This window comes from Phodopus roborovskii, unplaced genomic scaffold (genome assembly GCF_943737965.1).
Source record: "Phodopus roborovskii unplaced genomic scaffold, PHOROB, whole genome shotgun sequence".
NCBI lineage: Eukaryota > Metazoa > Chordata > Mammalia > Rodentia > Cricetidae > Phodopus > Phodopus roborovskii.
Genome location: NW_026126412.1, coordinates 9,662,574 through 9,682,659, shown reverse-complemented (window position 1 = coordinate 9,682,659; position 20,086 = coordinate 9,662,574). Strand labels below are relative to the sequence as shown.

The 20,086-nt window shown below is 35.1% G+C and overlaps 1 protein-coding gene across 6 annotated transcripts in view; it reads right to left on the bottom strand.

Annotated features, from left to right (window-relative positions):
• The window catches only part of Tmem161b (transmembrane protein 161B), a 66,114-nt gene that overhangs the window by 19,375 nt on the left and 26,653 nt on the right, over window positions 1-20,086 (bottom strand). For 3 of the 6 annotated variants that reach the window (XM_051182812.1, XM_051182811.1, XM_051182815.1), the window contains 3 exons: window positions 8,790-8,873; window positions 7,107-7,204; window positions 1,292-1,448 (listed from right to left, as the gene is read on the bottom strand). In XM_051182812.1, the coding sequence (XP_051038769.1) occupies window positions 1,292-1,448; window positions 7,107-7,204; window positions 8,790-8,873 (339 nt within the window). Of the gene's footprint in view, window positions 1-1,291; window positions 1,449-7,106; window positions 7,205-8,789; window positions 8,874-12,489; window positions 12,557-16,735; window positions 16,761-20,086 lie in introns of those variants that run through there. The other 3 variants (XM_051182814.1, XM_051182813.1, XM_051182816.1) reach the window with 3 other exon arrangements.

The following is a 20,086-nucleotide window of genomic DNA, read 5'->3' as shown; positions in this document are numbered from 1 at the left end:
AGCTTCCTAGAACTCATGAACATGTATTTCCAAAACTGGCAGCTTTACAAGAACAAGATCATGTCCTTCTTAAAGTACAGTACTTACTTTTGCTTTGTTAATCTAAGGGTAAATATAGGACTTAATAGCAAAATTTCAGAATACCCAAAACAAAGAAAACAAGTTCCAGGAGCGCTGTATTTGGGTGAGAGAAGGTACAACATGAGTTTTTCAACACTTCAGAATTCTGATGAAAAATTATTTTTGAATTTTCTACTGAGTCAAATTATCAATCAATAAAGACAGCTTAAGGCACACAAAACTTCAAAAACCACCTTTTCTAAAGATACCAAAGCAGAGTTAGTTCATCCTTGCAAAAAGAAAGTGAGCAAAGGAAGAGATCAAGGCACCTAAAAAGGGAAACAGGGAATTTCTTAACAAGACAGCAACACTGAATAATTAATGTTCCAGATAAGAGCTAATTAAAAGTTTATGAAGACAGAACTGGGGATGGTCAAGCAGAACATACTAGATACCCAGCATGAGGACCTGAGTTCTGTTTGGGAACAACATGGTAGGGAAAACTGGCTCCTGCAAGCTGTCCTCTGCTCTCTCCCCACACATGCGCACACATAAAGTAATGCACTAACACAACTGTGTAGTTTACAAAGAAACGAGGGCTCCAGAAGGATAGCTCTGTAGGAAACAAGACAGAAATGATGTACTGATCTAATGATGTACCATCGCTCTGGGAAAGCTGTTTCCATAAAATAATAAGAAATTATTCAAGAAAGGTAATAAAATGTTTTGCCACAAACAATATCTTCATAGGTAGCACTGTGAAACTGACTGAAACTTAATAAAATGCTATCTCTATTGGGGGGAATGGAAGAGGAGAAGGGAAAATTATAATAATATGTAATTTCACAATATCAAAGTTAGCACCTGGATGGAAATCTGCCCTGTATCCCAGACACAGAAGGTCCCTTAAAGAATGTCTGCTGGCCTTTCTGACTCTCCTTGGATAAAAAGGGAATGAAATGAATGACACCTTTCTCTACATTGGATTTTTTAAACTACCTAACTATGTTGAAATTTTAAGAAGTTACATAAAGAATTTCCATTCAATATGATTAAGTTATACTGTGTATGTAAGAAATTGTTGAAGAATAAATTTGACATATCTTAGGAATTCAACAAAGGAAAATTCTCTAATAACTGACAAAAATCTTTTTAAGTTAAACACAAGGCCTAATGCTCTAAGTACAAAAACAACCCAAAAACACAATGTTAATGATGGTTTGAAGGATACATTGCAAAGGATAAAACCAGGAGGCACCAGACTAGGCTGATATTCATTTCCTGTGTAGGCTTCATGAAACTATAATAGACTTCAGTTACCAAATACACAACGGTAGCAGCCACTGTGAAATCGACCAGCCACTGGTACTCTGGAAAGTAATGCAATGCTGAAAAATAAAGGGCAAGAAAAGTGTCAGTTAAATGTTAAGGTCTTGAGGGTCTATCCATATAACTCTCTAAGTATGGAGACTTTACTTGCATACTCAAACTCTAAAATTTTCAGATATAAACATGCAAGAGACAGTCAAATTTTACCAATTAACACTAAATTTTGATAGTTCATAAATTAAGTAGTGAAAACCCTGATCTGATTACTATAAATTATTTAAATTGCTGTTAAAACACGAATGCAAATCAGCTTATTTTTACAAAAATTATGTAAATCATTTTCTTTTGGTGTATCTATGTTAACCGTAGCCTCAATGGATACAACTTGGTTTAAAATACACAAGGTTTACATATCATTTCAGAGTTAAACTTTGCTCTTAACCATTGATGGAAGAGTAGTGATTTGTGAGTTACTGCACACAACAGTAAATGAACAAACACTTCTTATTCTCTCTTAGAAAAAACCCAAAACTGATACAGTGCTGATTTTACATAAAACCACAGCTTTTCAACAAATGGTTCCATCATTCAGCACTTACATTCAAAATAAAATTCTCTGGTAGTACATGTAATTCTATTGCTTTATGTATTTCATTTTATTTAAACTTTTTACAAAATATAGTGTCTTATATCCTCCAGAGTGTGATAGTTATCAATTACATACATAAGCAAACAAAGTAAAACCGATATTCTTGGCCATATATTAACCCATATAATCATGTCTTTTATTTCTATTTAATATAACCATATACATCTCTTCAATAGAAAACTGGGAGTGAAAAGAAGCTCACAGAGGGCAGAGAGCTCAGTTGTAAAGTGCTTGTTTATATGAGACATTTGGAAGGAGTACCACACAAAAAGGAAAAGAGGCTCAGAAAAACCCATCTGCATAGACGTACACACACACACACTCACTCGCAAAAATACAGAAACAACAAACAACATACACTGTCACTGCTGCTGTGCTTAACAAGAATGTTCTTGATATTAAATAACTAGTTGTTAAACTTATACCATTTGCAAGTACTTTTCAAAACTGTATGTAAAATCATAAGTTAAACTCCATGCCACATCACCTAAGTGCATTAAAATAACAAAATTCTCAATGGTTCTGTAACACACAAAATAGAACTGCCCTGTTATTTAATTTTATATAAACGAGTTTTAAAAAAGAGGCTTGGTACTGATACCTACCCCAAGACCTCTGAGTATAATATTAACACAGTGTTTGGCTAAGTAGCTGGTAATTTTTCAATAATTTGCTGATAAAAGACTACAAAAATATATAGAAATCAGTATTTTTACACAACTAAACACATATACAGAACTCATAAAAACAAATGTGATAACTGCTGATCAAAATAACCAGGGGTTTTGAAGATAAAAGTAAAAGAAAAAGGATGGCTGACAGTCTTAAATGTTTAAGGGAGCTTATAGGATTGACCAACAGAGCTCTTCACTGGTACTGAGGGATATAGGTTTCCTATAGGTACCTAGAAATTTTATATAACTTACTCAATCCTCAACTGATAATGATTCTGATGTTACTTTATATCATAAGATAATTTTATATAAGATGCTAGATAAACCTGCTATGGTTTTGTTGAAGATAGTATGACTTAGTTCTAGGAAAAATCAAATTACAAAATAATACTTTGTGTATTATTTGCAGTATTGTTTAATCTAATGTTACCATTTTAATATACAGAAAAATAGATCTCAAACCAAAACTAATCATAAGAGATAGGGAATGACCCTACAAACTTATCAAAGGAAAATCTACCAAGAGGACACTGAAATTCTTAATAACTATGCACGGAATCCAAGTTCATAAAGGAACTACAATTAAAATTACATTCTCACCCTCAAACAGTGATAATGGTTGTCTTCAATACCCAATTCTCACCAGTAGATAGGTCATTCAGACAACAACTAAACAGAGAAATACTGGAGCTAACTGATGTTATAAACCAAGTGGACCTAACATACATTTTCAGAACATTTCACCCAAACACACCTCATGGAACTCAAAGACTTTCCAGTAAAATCAAGAAAAAGACAAAGGTGTCTACTCTCTTCATGCTTATTCAACATATAGTACTTGAAGTCCTATCTAGAGCAGTAAGACAACTATAGACCATCAATGGTAACAGAAAAGGAAGAAGTCAAAGTTGGCAGATGATATGATTTTATACATAAATGACCCTAAAAACTCCACCAGGAAACTTCTATAACTGATGAACACTTTAAGGATACATAACAAACAGAAATTAGTATACAAATCACAAACTGAGAGAAAAATCAAGAAAACAACAGCCTTTTACAATAGCCTCAAGAAAAAAACAGAATAAAAACATTTAGGATAACTCTACCAAGTAAGTGAAATACTTGTATAATAAAAATTTTAAAATAGCAAAAAAAGAAATTGAAGAAGAAAAGCTATCCCAGGCTCACTGACTGGCAGGGATAGAGTGAAAATGGACAAAATTAATCTATGGATTCAATGCAATGTCCATCAAAATTCCAATGCAATTCTTCACAGAAATTGAAAGGGAAAATTTAGTTTCATATGAAAACTAAAGGAACTGCTGGAAGTATCACCATATTCTGTATGTCAATGTGTATTACAGAACTAAAGTAACAAAACCATCATGGTATTGTTATAAAATAGACATATTGATCAATGGAACCAAACTGAAGACCCACACCACGTAAGTCCCTACACCTATGGACACCTGATTTTTCACACAGAAGCCAGTAATATACAATGTTAAAGAACACAGCATCTTCAATAAATGATGTTGGTCAAATTGGATAGAAACATATAGAAGAATGAAAACAGATCCCTATTTATTACCCTTCACAAAAACATAACTTTAAATGGATCAAGGTCTTCAATATAAGGCTAGGTAGACTGAATCTTATAGGGAAAAAAAAAAAAAAAAAAAAAAAAAGTGGAGAATAGTCTTGAACTCCTTCGCAAAGGAAAAGTCTTTCTGAACAGAAAAATGATAGTACATATACAAAAAAACAATTAATAAATGGGACTTCATGAAACTGAAAAGATTCTGTATGCCAAAGGACACCATTACTCAGACAAAATGGCAGAATACAAAAAGGGAAAAGACTTTTACTAACTGTACATCCAATAGAGGGTTATTATACAAATTATATAAAGAAAAACAATGGAAACCAAGAAACAAATAGCTCAATTTGAAAATGTAGTAGAGATTTAAACAGAGAATCCTCAAAAGAGGAACCACAAAGAAATCTTCAACATTCTAAATCATCAGGGAAATAAAAATTAAAATTACTTGGAGATTTCATCTTATACCAGTTAAGAATGTCCAAGTAATAGCTCATGCTGTCAAAATGTAGGGTAAGGGGAACACCAGTCATAGCTGTTGGAAGTGCAAACTTGCACACTCACTACTAAAATAAGTCTTGCATTTACTTAGGTAGTTGAGTATCAGTCTACCTTAAGATCCAGTTATATCACTCTTAAACATATACCCAAAGGATTCTACATCTCACTATAGAGATACTTGCTCAACTATATTCAATGCTATTCTATTGGCAATAATCAGAAATAGGAAACAACCTTGATGCCTAACAACTGATGGATAATTTCACAATGAAATATTATCCAGCTATTAAAGAAAAACAACCTGAAATTATGAAATTTGCAGGTAACAGGCAGAGCTAGGAAAACTCATCTAGAGGGAGGTAATTCAGACCCAGAAAGACAAATATGGTATATAATTGTTTATATGTTGATGTTAGCTTTGAAGCCTTCAATCAGCATGCTACAATCCATATAACCACAGAGATTAGGTACAGGAAAAGGGACTAGCAGGGTGGGGAGTACCTCCCAAGGAAGCCAACATGAAATACACAGTTATGAAGAGACAGGGGAGAAGATGGAATAGAGGAGTAAGGGGGATATTGGGAGGGACACCAAACACTAAGGGACAATTGAGGCTTCATAGGAATGCCTGCAACTATAGAAGCTTCCTAACAAAGCATACATGCATGAACGAAATATAACTGGTGTCACCAATAACAATGCCCCAAGTCATCTTTTGCCACGAAGTGAAAACTTCAGGGCCAGGAATGGGCTAGATCTAGATGTCTTGTTGGTCAAAAGGGCCCATGAAAACCCCTAAACATTTCAGGCTATTGGCTGCTCTCTATAAAGTCCCTCCCTACAGGGTTCAGGAAGCTTTGTGGTAGAGGAGGAGGAAAGACTGTAAGTGTCAGATGTGATGGATAACTTCAAAGAAATAGTGCCATCCAGACGCACAAGAATGCCACGGATACACACAGGAGCTCACAAAGATTATGGCAACATGTAAAAGACCTGGAAAGGTTTAAATCAGATGGGGTCCCAATGTTGAAAAAGGGTAGTGGAAGCAGGGATCTGTTCCTAATAGAAAAGCTATCTCCAATGGATATTGGCTTGCAAAGGAAAAATTAGTCTTCACCAATTGAGTCTCATTGGGTATATTAACCACACTTAAGGATAAGCCTCCTGCCAAGCAACAGATGGCTAACACAAAACAAATTCAATGGTATTATTGTCAATTTTTTGTCTCAGAATATTTGGGAATTTTTGTCTTAATTATCTTTTGCTTGTATACTATGATTTCTGATTTTGCATTTTTGTGGTTTTTAGTGATGGAGTGTGTGTGTGTTTCTTGTAACTTTTCTTTTTTTAATTCTGGTTTGTTTTTTGCTGTTGTTTTGTTTTATTTTATTTTCTAAAGAAGGGGTGAGCGTGGGGTTGAGAGGGTGGAGAAATGGGAGGACCTAGAGAGTTTAGAGGAGGGGAAACTCTGACTAGAATATGAAATATGGCATTTCTTTAAATAAAAAGTATTGATTAATATGTTATTTCCTCACTTTTCGTGTAATCCAGTGGTTCTCACATCTGATTATAAATTAAAATTACTTGTTGCAACTTTTGAAGTTAAATTCCCAGAACCTATGCTAAGTTTTTTAAAGAGTAAGGAATCTTTATTTTTAAAGATCTCTTCAAGTAATATGAATGTATAAGGTCTGAAAACTAGGAGCACCATCAAATGTCTTTCCCCTTTAGGATTCAATTAGCTTCATATAAAATTCTTTGTAAACTTAAAATCATTATAGTCTTATTATTATAGAAACTGAGAAGGAGAAGTACATTATTTATTCTGATGTATTCAATGGATAAAGACGATCTGTGAATAATTTTTTCAACTTATTAATACCTAATACTACTAGAATAGTTGAATTATTAAAATTTAGATACCTCAATATGCAAAATATAGTTTAAAGTGCATTTTAAGGTATATTGTAGGAAATAAGTTTTGGAAGCTATGATCACAACACCAACTGTACTCTAATAATCAGAAGTTGTAAAAAGGCTGCTTTCCCAAACTGGGGAAAATAATATCATGTAAAGAGAAAAGAAAAATGTCATTTAAGTAAAGTCACTTGGAACTGTTAAGTTCATTTGGAGAAAAGCATGTGTTAGACTCCATGCTCTGTAGAATGAATTCATGACTAGGAAAACACACAGATTTATCCCATAAACAAACAAAAGCATAGCCATAATAAGCAAAGGGCGCTTGCTGCCATAGATTGGTGTAAGCAGAACACTTACAGGACTCCCTTACCTAGAGTATCCACTTCTGTAACAGACTTGGTTTCTAGATGAAGGTCAATATCTTTTGGAATGGTTAGTGGTTTATTTTCAATGTGACCATTGTATTTTCTGCAAAAATTAGATGAGTAACACAAAAAACAAATTACTTAGTTATCCAAGTGTTTATATCCTACTAAATGCAAAAGAGATTTTAAGTTTCAGTCTAATCTCCTAAAGGAGATCATATACTCAAAAAGCAGTTTTTCAAAGGAGACTACAAAATGCTGAAGTACTGTGTAATGGACCAGAGGAAGACTTACCTAAACTAGAAAGAGTAACAAAATCTTGCCTGCTAGTATAGTGTTTTACACCCATTTTTTCCTACTCTCTATTGAGATTTAAAAGCAATCTATTATCTTTTTCATAGGCACAAGATGAAAAGAAAATAAAATTCTCTTTGAAATGATAAACTCACACACACACACAAACACAGGTGTAATTATATGTAGGTCAGAGATGAATGAGTATATTAAAATTAATGTTTGTAAGAAATTCAGAGACATAAAAAGCAAATGTTGAAGGTGCCTACAAAGACTTATAGGAGACCAGCAATGATCTTTAAGTGTACCTGTGTCAATTCTAAGTTTAAGTTTTAAGGATAGTCACCTGAATAAGTAAAAAGCCCAGTTTTAAAAGATTATTTTCAACATTATATCCACTCTTGAATAGTAAAAATGCAGGAATCTCAGTGACAACTTCATGTAAGTAAATCACGCCATGATTACTGCTGTTAGTAAGAAGAGAACACTACCACTGCATCTTTCTGCAATTACAACCCTGAAACATTCCTGTAAGGGCTAGGCATGTGCAGCACAGCTGAAGACTGCCTGCCTGCCTGCCTGCCTTCCATGAAACCTTGAGTTTGATCCTAGGATGCCATTATGAGGAGTGGTGATACATGGCTGCTATGGGGAACTGGAAGCAAGAGGATAAAAAAATTCAAGGTCTTCCTCTGCTACCAGCCTGGGCTACATAAAACCCACTCTAAAAGAAGGAAAACAACAGATTATAAGGCATGAAAAAAATCCAAATATTTACAAAATGAATAGTATACTGCACAACTGTTTAACAAGGTGACAATGGCCATCAAAAGAGTTTTAGTGGTTGAAAACAAAAACGTAACTAAAATTAACCTGGATTAAAATTCTGGTCCTTTTATAAAAACTTGGGAAATTCATTTGATACTTTTTAAATTATTTTTTATTGTGTTTTTGCCAGAATCTCTGTTCCACATGCATGCAGTGCTCTTGGAGGCCAGAAGAGGGCATCATACCCAATTAACTTGTAGTTACAGATAGTTTGTGATTTGTCATGTGGGTGCCAGGGATCGAACCCTGGACCTCTGGAAGAACAGCCAGCCAGTATCCTTCATCATTAAGCCATCACTTCATCTCTCATTCAACACTTGTATTTATATACAGTTTTCACTTACTGAGATTCATGGGTTCTGGTGTTAAATTAACAATATTAACCACTTAAGAATAGTTAATCTTTGAGTAAAAACAATTACTGATTTTTTTTGCTTATATTCAAATTGCTATTTTACTGCAATTTGCATGGGTTCTGACTTGAAATCCCTTTAATCAAAGCATAAACTATATCTGCATAAATGACATTAAATATCAAATGTTAGAAGCTCATCAAGGTAACTCACCTGTCCTTTTTGTTCTTTCCTTTCTGCTGCTTCCCTGCAAGGATTCTTAATTCTTCTTCTGAAGGATGCTGATACCACCTCAAACTAAGGGAGGAAAAAAAAAAAAAAAAGCCCTTTAAGTAAATCACTTAAACTTAACCAGATTATTTATTTAGTCTACAAATATTTACTGAGTTTCCAATTTGTGAAGGCACTGTAAGGAAATAATCATGTGACAACTGCAATGCAAACAGACATTGATGCTTAAGCCTTACAAAGCTTATTAGATTCATACCCAGCCAACACTTAGATGCACTTACTAGATGCCAGGCCCTCCTATGCTGTATGGATTTCTAACATCCTACTTACTGTTCCATAAATTAAAGTTACATGAACTCTGTAGGTGATTGGGCTCAATAATTCCCTACCATCCTTCATTTAAATAAAGTGACAGTTAGCTTTCAAAGGGATGAATGAGTGCTCCCTTGTATTTATAAGATATCTTTTTCTTCTTTCTACCACACAAAATATCATCATTTAATCTTCCTAAGCACCAACCACTTCACTATGACTTTGTTGTTTTACCAAGTTGTCTCACTATTTACCCATCACTTAAATTTAATAATCTTACCCCTAGTGTATCCAAATGTTACCATCAGTTTGTCCAACACTTTAAACTTTCCCAACTTTACTGCAAACAGTTTACTTCAAACCTGAACTCGATTCATAGTCTTCTGTGGTCATGACTATCACCAAACTCTATCCCAGACCCTTCTGCCTTCCCTTGGACATCCTTCTCATCCACCCACTCAGACTCTACTTAGATCTTTTTCATAATGGATATCTTTTCAAAGTCTATTAGCACATTTAAATCCTTCCCAAGGCTACTCAAGTCAGCATGATGGGTAGGGTATGCCAGGACTTTCATCAAGATCCTTGACACTACACTGTTAAAAAGGATAAATACAACCTTATGTTCCTACACTATTTTTTAAATCAGAAAACTCTAGATTATAACATGACATGTCTAAATTCAAAGAAATATCAGAAACTAACTTGTTCTTTTTAAAAAATGCTACAGATTTGACAATCTGAGTAATGACTGAATATCTGATATAAAAGAACTTGATAAAAATTCTGAGATGGCATTGGAATTATGTTAATTTTTAAGTTTACATTTAGAAAGATACTGAAATATTTTATGGCTAAAATAATATATGTTTAAAATTTGCAACAAAATATGTTGGGGTGAGGGTAGATGAAGCCAAGAACAGAATTAACACAGGAATTCATGATATCTTGTCTACTTTGTGTCTGAAACTCCCTACTAAGATGTGTCACAAGGCCTTAGTGTGACTCCCTGCTCCCACAGCCCCTGTGTGCTGAGCCCAGAGACCCCCATCTCCAGTTTCCTTTACAATCATTTCCTACTTTGAAAGAACACACTCCCTTGACTAAAATGATATTTTATTTCTCACTAATTCTTTCATCTTTTGGGACTTTTACATAATTCTTCTCTCTGGCTATAAACACCTACACTTCAATTTATTTCCTGTTTCACAAAGCAGTGATACAGAATGTATTGTCTGTTCTTTGCTCATTCTGGGCAAAGCTTTGAAAGTTCAAATCAACAGGTAGTTTGTTATGCTAATGAAGTAATGCTAGTTCCAGGATTGAGTCTGGTCACAGGAAACCCCAAACACAGGATGAAAGGGCTGGAACTTTCAGTCACTTAACCTCCAGTTATAAGAAAGGGACTAGAGCTTGAGTTGAATCATTGAAATTAACGATATAAAATCTAGTCTATAAAATTGTATCTATGGTTGAAACTCCCTAAAACCTCTGGATGCCAAAGTTTGCTGCAGTCTTCTGGTTGGTTAACACACGGATAGGCTCAGAGGAGGAAGCCTTCAAGGTAAGAACCCGAACATTGATCAGGTGAGACAAGGAGCCCAAAACACCAGGTCCTGAAATGTCCTTGTGCTGGCAGCAGAGGGCTGGCCACAAAGGACAATGTATGTTTAGATAACATAGCATCATTACAGATTTTATGGATGTCCAGCATAGTTAATGCTAGACACACAGGGACTAACTATGAAGTAAGCATTGCAGGTCAGGGGAATCCTTAAGTAAACAGTAATGTCATCCATTATATGACTATTTTTGGCAAAATGCAACACTCACATGGGTTTTGTATAAATGTGGTCTCGAGGACAGAGGCCTTTGCCCACGTGTGTCTGTGTACATGCTTGTCTTCCTGTGACTATACCCTCCTATGCATGGCTTTGTGTGGGCCTTGAGGCCTTTGCCTGGAGTGAACAGCCTATGTATGTCCTATCTTCCTGAGACTTGACATCTTCTTATACTTCCAGGCCTCCCATGACCTGCCTTCATTCCTGGCATGGAACTTGGAACACATCAGCTCTCTGGCCAGGACACCTGGGAGTTCTGCTTTCCTGCTCCCTATGGACCCTTGCCTTGATGTTCTACATGAAGGAGGAAGGTGAGGAACTAAAACTACATTAATCCCTTCTGGTGAGCAGCTCTGGACTGGGTGTCTAAATTTTTATCATAAGTGTGTTGTTACATATTTCCCCCAATCTCAACCCATCTCCTGATTGATTATAGTGCTACTTCTTTAGAGGAGAATTGTTAAAGTGGCAGGAAAAGGTCCTTTAACAAAAGCTATTACCTTCTAGTCACAGAAATGAAATCTACCTCTGGGTGGAAACAAGCCATTCTTTCCTCCTTAAGGAGTTAATCCAGTTGAGTAAGTCAACTGGCTGGTTATGTGGACACCCCTAGGAAAGGCAGATTCACCCAATGTCACGTTAAAAAAGAGGGAAGGAATATTTACTCCTTTAATAAGATAATAGACCTTTCTTTCCCAGAATTCCCACCCTCTGTACAGTTGCTCACAGAGCAGCTAACCTCTTTTCTTTTCCTGTATCTTCATCTCTTTTGAAAATATACTGTACCGGATGCTTTGGGTTTCCTCACTCTGTGTCAAGTGTTTCAAACCATTTATTGGCAGTGGCTTCCTGCTTCGGAATCAATGTCTAACGGTAAAGAGGCACTTTCTCTCCTCGGCTTTTCAGGCAGCTGCTGACATTTAGAGTTTGCCTGCCCTAGAGTTTTCCTTTTAAGACTCAGTAAAACTGTCCTAAAGATTTCTTCCCAGTCTGTTCTCAATTTCCTTATTATTGACACTAAGAACCCAAGAGGGGCCGTGGCCTGCTTGTGAGACTTTAGTGATCCTTCCCAAATTTTCTGGTAATATTCTACATGCAAAGGACACAGAAACTATGTGCCTTTCTCCAGATCTTATCATATGTGCATCTTTTACAGAATGATAAGCACAGAAGTTTCCTGAATTTCATGAATCACTACTCTATGAATTACTGAATTGTAGTATAGCCAGCTGCCAGTTGGTTAGATAACAATACAACACTACTCTAATTTTCCTGAAGCTGACTTACTATTTTATTATTTTTTGTTTTTTGTATACTTCAAAGCTAGTATAGTTACTGGCATATAGTAAGTGCTCAAAAAGGATCACTGAACCAAAATAATTCAGTTTTCCTCCTAGCTTAATGAGCACACACACACACACACACACACACACACACACACACACACACACACACAGTCCCTACATCACAATTAACAGGTGAGGAGGAACTTCCTGCTATTTTCATTCAAGTCCAGAACTTTAACTTACAGTTGATTCTCGTTATTCGCGGTAGTTATGTTCTATAAAGTCGCCGCGAATCACTGAACCATTGCTCCTAGGGGAAATACAGGGTTAGGTTCCTGCAAGCCTCTGGTCATAACAGCTTTCATCAACTGATCAAGACATAACCTTGTTATATGGGTTTCTATTACAAAATGCTTATTTAAGATTGCTGATTCATAAACATTGAATTCACAGCAAGTAGTATTAACTCATTCTGAACATAGCCTTTCTAATGTCTACAGCCATAAATATGGCATTTTCCCATGTTTTGCTAATTGTTCCAATGTAATTTCCATGAGCTACATCACAGCTTTTCTGTGCTTATGAATATTAGACAATGACTCAGTCTTCTGTTTGGAAGTCATTCTATTTTGTTTTTTGTAACAGGATTTCTCTATGTAGTTTTGGCTGTCCAAGAAGAACTCACTATGTAGAACAGGTTAGCCTCAAACTGCTTCCTGAATGCTGGGATTAAAGGCTTGCATTACTGTGCCTGGCCTGGAGGTCATCTTTTGAAAAAGCAAAACTATCAACAAAAAGTCAAAGTGAAATAAAAGTAGCCTTGACTAGACAAACAGGGTGGTTTTTTGTGAGAGTTAAAAGAAGCAAACAAAATAGCTTTGTTAGGCCCCAACTGGGAAAATATGTGTAGGTCCACAACCATTTTTTACCACCTGGTAGAAATCCATGACTGACTAGGAAGGCTCTGTCCACATAAGAGCTCTGGTGTTACAAATATTTTAGTCTGTGGGATAATCTCAAGTGTAGAATGAAGAAATATTGGTGAATGCATGGTATTCAGAAGAACATTATATAATTATATATATATGTGTGTGTGTGTATACACACACATATATATATACATACATACATACATATGTATATATATGCAACAACACATTTAAAAGACTAAATTTATAGTTGTTTGGATTTGAGAAATAAAACATGAGTGAAAATCACAGAATTGATGAAATACTTTAAAAACTTTTATCATAAAAGTACTATTTCTTTTGAAATTAATTCAGGATGGTCACACTTATTTGTGAGAGATATAATGTAAGCACGTGTGTACATGCTCACGTGCACACATGAACTAGAGGGGGATGTGGTGTAAGCACACGTGTATATGCTCACATGCAAACATGAACCAGAGGGGGCAGTGCACTGCATGTTCTCTATCATTCACTCTTCTGCCCTACTCCTTTGAGGCCATAGTCTCTCCTGAAACCCGGAGGGAGGTTGTTTGTTACTGTCAGGCAGGCAGGAAGCCTCAGAGCAGCTCCTATCTCTGCCCACTACCATAAAAGGGTGACAGGCACATTATGGGACTATTGGGTTTGTTTTTTGTGTGCTTAGGATCCAAACTCAGAGTCTCATGGTTACCCAGCAAGTGTTTCACTCACTGAGCCATCTCTCCGGCCCCTACCTTATATTTATAAGTCAATTTTTCTAAAATGGAATAGATACTGTAGTTCTTATTAGATGATTTAACTTCATTAGGGTTATTTTTACAGATGAACTCCAGTGTTACCGGAACCTTTTAGGAACATCTATTTCTAATCTACCTCTCATTCATTCATTCTTCAGCCATTTATGGAGAGCCCACCATGCTCCAAATACTTTGACATGGTTATATACCTGATTCAAACTCAAGTTAAATAAAGCCCAAATCCCTGACTTTTTGATGCTTCTATTCCAGTCAGAGTAGAATTTAACCATTTTTTTAATGAAATTAAATTTTAAGTTGTGATACCACATTAAAAAAAAACAAATGGTAAAAATATGATTTCATTTATTAGTTATAAGATTAGATATATGGGTTAAAAAAAAAAAAAACTTTTGTGAATCAGTACTTAACCAGCATCCCTAATGGGTAGGAAATGAGAGAAGAGCATTTCAAGCAAGAAACAGCATGCCCAAAAGAACAGAAGTTTAAAGAAATACGCAACATTGTAGTAACTAAAAACCCAACAAGGCAATTATATTACCAAAAAATTCAAGAGGTAAACTCAAGAGGTAAGAAAGGATCAGATCATGCAAAGCCTTACAAGTGATGATAGTATGGAGTAGTTTGGAGTACAGACTTTATGATAAACTAATAAGTCTCAAACTGAGAAGATTCATTCAATTTACAATTTAAGATTTATTTTGTTAATCTGTGCATCAGAGAGAGGTGAGAAACAATAGCAAGAAGATATACTCTGGACAGCAGTCACCAAGCAAAACTCAGATGGATGCTGGCCTGATTTCCTTTAATAAGCAGCAGTACTTTGCAGTTTCATTCTATTCCACGTGGTTCCCACTTTCTATATTTTGTCTTAGGAAAATGACTGCATGTTTGCAACAGCTCTACTGGGCCTTCCTAACATGGCTACAAGAATGTATGAAGAGGAAAGTTGTTAACTATGTTAAGCAAAAGCACAATGTAATTTGTTAACATATTATGGCATGACTAATGGGGAAAATTAAATAAAAAGATTAGGAGGAAATGCAATATTTACATTATTATTACCTTTATATCAGGGCATTTAATCTACTACCTTTTATAAAAAACATTTTTTATTAATTTGCCATCTTTGTTTTCCATCCAGAAGGTGTGTAATGCTTTTGAAGTGGGAAACAACAAAAATTACAAATTAAAAAAGGCTCTCACCAAGACCTGAACCTCTCACATTTAAATATATAATTTCAGTGCATTTGCTAGCAGTTAACTTGGTTGACTACTGTCGGTCCTTTTTTTTTTCACTTATGTTGAGTTTATATTAATAGCAATATTTCAGATAATAATAAAGTTAAGCTGCTGTTGTACTTTACTAAATTATTGAATCAAGTCTATAATGGTCATTCTCATATCGGCCACATACATAAAAGATCTGACCACTATAACTATTCAGCAGCACTGAAAATCAAGTAGCAGAAACTATAGAATTATTGGTCTGAACTTGGCTATAAAAATTTAAGTAGCAGGGTCATTTATATCAAACCTCTTTAGAAATTTGAAATGTAAATGACCATGAAACAAGTAAACAAAAGCAGTATTAACAGAGCAAGCTATGATGATTTTACCATATAATTATGTAAAACTTTATTTTGGGGCATACAGTACAGATCACTGCTGAAAACAGAATGTCTGTGTCTCCCCAAACTCTTTTGCTGAAGTCTAGTAACCATTGTGACAATATCTGGATATGGGGCTTTTTGGAGTAAATTAGGTCATAATGAACTGGATCCAAGATCTTTTAAAAACAGGTCAGAAAGTTGGCTTTCTCTTTCTGCCATGTTGAAGATACCCAGAGAAATCAGCAGTATGCAAACAGGTAAAGACTCAGCAGAACCAGGTCATGTTAGCATCCTGGTCTCATGAATTCCAGGCTCTAGAACTGTGAGAGACCGGCTTCTCCCTATATAAGCCACTCAGTTGGTGGTACTTTCTTAGAGCACTGACAAAGGCACTAACTACACAATTTCAGTTTTTATTCTAAATGGTCATAATTCTATTAGGTGGGGATAAATAATCCTTTGCTATTTGTTGGAAGATTTCAAAGAACATCATGAATCTGGAAGTTATTAAGGCAGAGAGCAAGGACTTAAACGTTCCATAAAGGCAGTAACTGAAGTTTTAAATCTTTCCCTTAGGTTTTAGGGCCTACCTATTGTGCATTTGAATAGTAGGTTGCTCTAACAGAAAGAAACTTCCAGATTGTTGACTCAGGCAACATGCAACCAACAACAGGCAAAAAGAATTCAAACAATTGAATATCGGGGTGTTGTAACACCCCACTCACTCAATATGGAATGACACAATATTAGAATACATTTGACCAAATTATAATTGAATTTTAAGCTATTATAATATGTATGTTATGAGAGAGAGAGAGCAAGATAGCACAAAAGCATGCATACCTGAGCACAAATGTGGGAGTCAGTTTTCTTCTACCATGAGGTCTAGTGATAGAGCCTTCAGGTTTATGTGCCATGCACTTTTACCCACTGAGCCACCTCACAGGCGCTCAAAACATATTTCTGCTGAGGGACATATGAAGGAAGGTAGCAAACCAAAATGGGAAATTACAAAACTAAAAGTGTAAAGAGAATTGCATGCATGAGGTTTAAGCTGCTCAACAAGGAAAATGAAAAGCAAGGTGACAAAGAAAGTACCATGAGTCAGCAGTACTCTATGTCCATGCAAACCCACTATTCAAATGTATGAAGACTGTATCCTATCACTTACCTCTGTGCAAAGAGGGCCAAGCAAACTTCAAAACAAAAAGTAACGTTCATTACAACAGAAAGTAGAGAGTTCTTTGGCTCAAGTGAGTGGTTAAAGAAAGCTGTTCACTCTAACTATATAAAGAAGGCAACTTATTAGGATTGTCCTTAAATGAAGGACTGGAAGTCTAAGACAGAGCATCAGGCTCTGAAGAGTTGGTTTTCAGGGTCAACAGTACACTTTATGGCATATTGGCCTAAGAGATGCTACTACTTAAACAACTCAGCTTCTCATAAAGGAGAAATCCCTTCAATCAAGTCTGGTAATCTTACAAAAGTACAACTAACACTGCAGATAACAGTGGCCGAAAAAACCTGCAACCAAACCAGATGGGTTTCAGAGTTCAGATTTTGGAATTTTGCAGACACATGATATCCTGGTGTTGGATACAAATCTAATGACAAAATTTGTTTGTTTTAACATACATATAGCCTGGAGGTAATTAAAAACAGTGTTTTCAATGTACATACAATTTCACTATTACCTGGAACATAAAGTGTTGAACTGTCTATGTGTGGTATTATACACCTGTTTAAAAAAAGTTTCAGACTTTAGGTAATTTTAGATTGTGAATGGTCACTATGTATTCTCCTATTACAGCCTGGAAGGATGGAACATAAAAAAGATATGGAATAAATTTACCTCCATATAACAAAGTAAGAGGTATAGAATGAGCAGTAAGATAGTAATTAAACTTCACTTCATAGTATGCTTCTATAATCAAAATCAGTGTTGATGGGCCTTTTGACTTATAACATGGCTAGGTGCCAAAGAATAACACTAAGAACACAGTAAGTGAAATCATATACTAGCAGTAACTACTGATGTGTATATATGTATGTGAGTATATACTACATATACACAGCATTCTTAAAAGAAAAAGCACTGCAAAGAAAGAAAACAACAAAAATAATCCTAAATTACTCAACTGCCAACAGAAATCACAGTTCCACTTGTGGTTAGAGAAACACATCACATTTAAAACCCCGTTCACACATGATGGAGTAAAAGAGAAGCTATCATTCAAGAAAACACAGAAGTTCACCCCTTATACTTGGTGGTATGTACCAAAAGCCCTTAGTGGGTATACTTGAAACTGCAGACACTATCAAACCCTTTATATTCTATGAGTTTTTCCTTATATATACTCATTGGTAAAGTTTAATTTATAAGTTAGAGTAACAATGAGTAATAAGCAGCAAAATTATAGCAATAATAAGAGTTGTTAATATTGCCACTTATAACTTCACTGTACTCTCCTGACCCTTATGCGAAGGCGCAAGGTAATACAATGCCTAAGTGATCAAATGAAGTGAGGGGTAAATGACATAAGCAACCTGATCTACAATGGAAAGATAAAGATACTTGAATGCTGCACTCTGATAGCACACAAGTAAGCCTCATGTCCTGACATGGGTCTTAAGTGACTATCAAGCATAGTGTAGTCAGTTAGGAACAGAGTGCAGTTTCATTATTCTACTCAGAATGGGGGGTGTGCCAATTAAAAGATAACCTCTTTATTCTGAAGCCTTTTCCCATTCATTGTTTTCAGACTGAGATGGGCTGTAGTGGAAAATAAATCACAGGTCTAGGGAAACCCATTGCCTAGACTATGACTTGGGCTTCTAAAAGGAAGTCTATTTATTTCTCATTATATGGACCAGAGTAAACAACTTATTTGCCCACATGTAAAAATGGAACTAATACCATCTATTCCAAAAAGAGAAGTGTTCAATCTTGTTTTTATTATTGAAGTACAAAGAAAACAGTATTACCTCCTCCCTCTAACCTTTAGCTAGCTGTAGTGTAAAGGCTCCAACTTATAGAATGAATGAGTCTATTTCTAACCCTGATACTTCAGGATCTCTTGATCCCTAATCCATTCTTTTCATTTGCCAACCAGCACAGCACTTTACAGTAAGAACACAAAAAACACAACAAGCAGACAACTAGAATCCCCATGTCTCACCACTTAAAAGATAACTGAATTCCTCAATCACCATCTTGTGAAGAGTCCACCCTATCACACCGCTTCCCTATTTGATTCCATTCCTGTCTGGCAGAAGTGAAACCTACAGCAATTCACATGCACTGGGATTTTGGAGGTTATAATGTGTCCCAATGCATCTCTTTTCTTACTTCACTCAGAATATCCAAATGAGGCACTAGATTTTTAAAAAGAATCTATTTGTATGTTTTCCATACATACAAAAGTAATATCAATGGAATTAAAGCAGATTAAAGGCTTTACAGATTTTTTCTTAACAACAACAAAAAACTACTGTTAAAAATTACAGTAATGTTATTTAGTAAGCACTAAAAAATGAACTTTTAATATTAAATGTCTTGTTAATTTTAAAAACTGCTTGTTTTGTTCGGTATAGTTGCTTATTCCTTGAATGTGCTCACTCTTTTAGAAAAGTGGCTGAACTATGAAGTTTTTTTAACCTCTGCACTGCAAAGATGTAATCAAAGAGATACAGGACATAAGTTAACATGAACTGAAGTCCTAAGTTCTTAAGAAAGTCATCATTTATTTATATTATCAAGGAATAAATGAATAGTAAGATGATATACACAAAAACTAAGAAAAATATCCACCCAAATTCTCTAGGATACTGTTGATTAGTGATATCTATACATGTATTCATTTACATAAATCATCTCACTAAACAGTTCTATAAAAAGTAATTCCCAAGTCATCTTATAATAGTTTTCAATTGCTCAAATGGCTTCCAATGAAAACTATCATTTATGATTAATCACACATACACCACTAAGAAGCTATCTAAGTGTTTTTCAATTTTAACACATTATGGTTTCATATCATCGAAGGTTGACAAAACAGTAATTATTCTAAATGTTGTAAAATCAATGATCTTATTCTACTGAATTAGTTGACAGAGCTGATGTGAGTCCAAAATGTCAGCATCAAACTTTACAAATGTAGATAACATTAAAACATAAAACAGTAAGGATATGAAAGAACAGAGAAGTAACCTTACTAGAATATATGTCTATTAACAGAACTTTATTTAGCATTAAAGGCAGCCTTTATTAATACAAGATACCAATTTGTTTACATAACAAAATAAGATGAAATAGGACACATCCTTGTAAAGGACCAAACTTTAAGTGATGGGATGCAGCTCGGTGAGAGCTCTTAGCATAAATAATATCCTGCATTCAATTCCCAGCACCACAAAGAAGAAAACTTTGGAACACATTATTCTAATGTTAACAACTTTATTTTATATATCTTAAGGTTTTATATGTTTAGTTCTAAGTCACCTACTTATAACTAGTGATAAA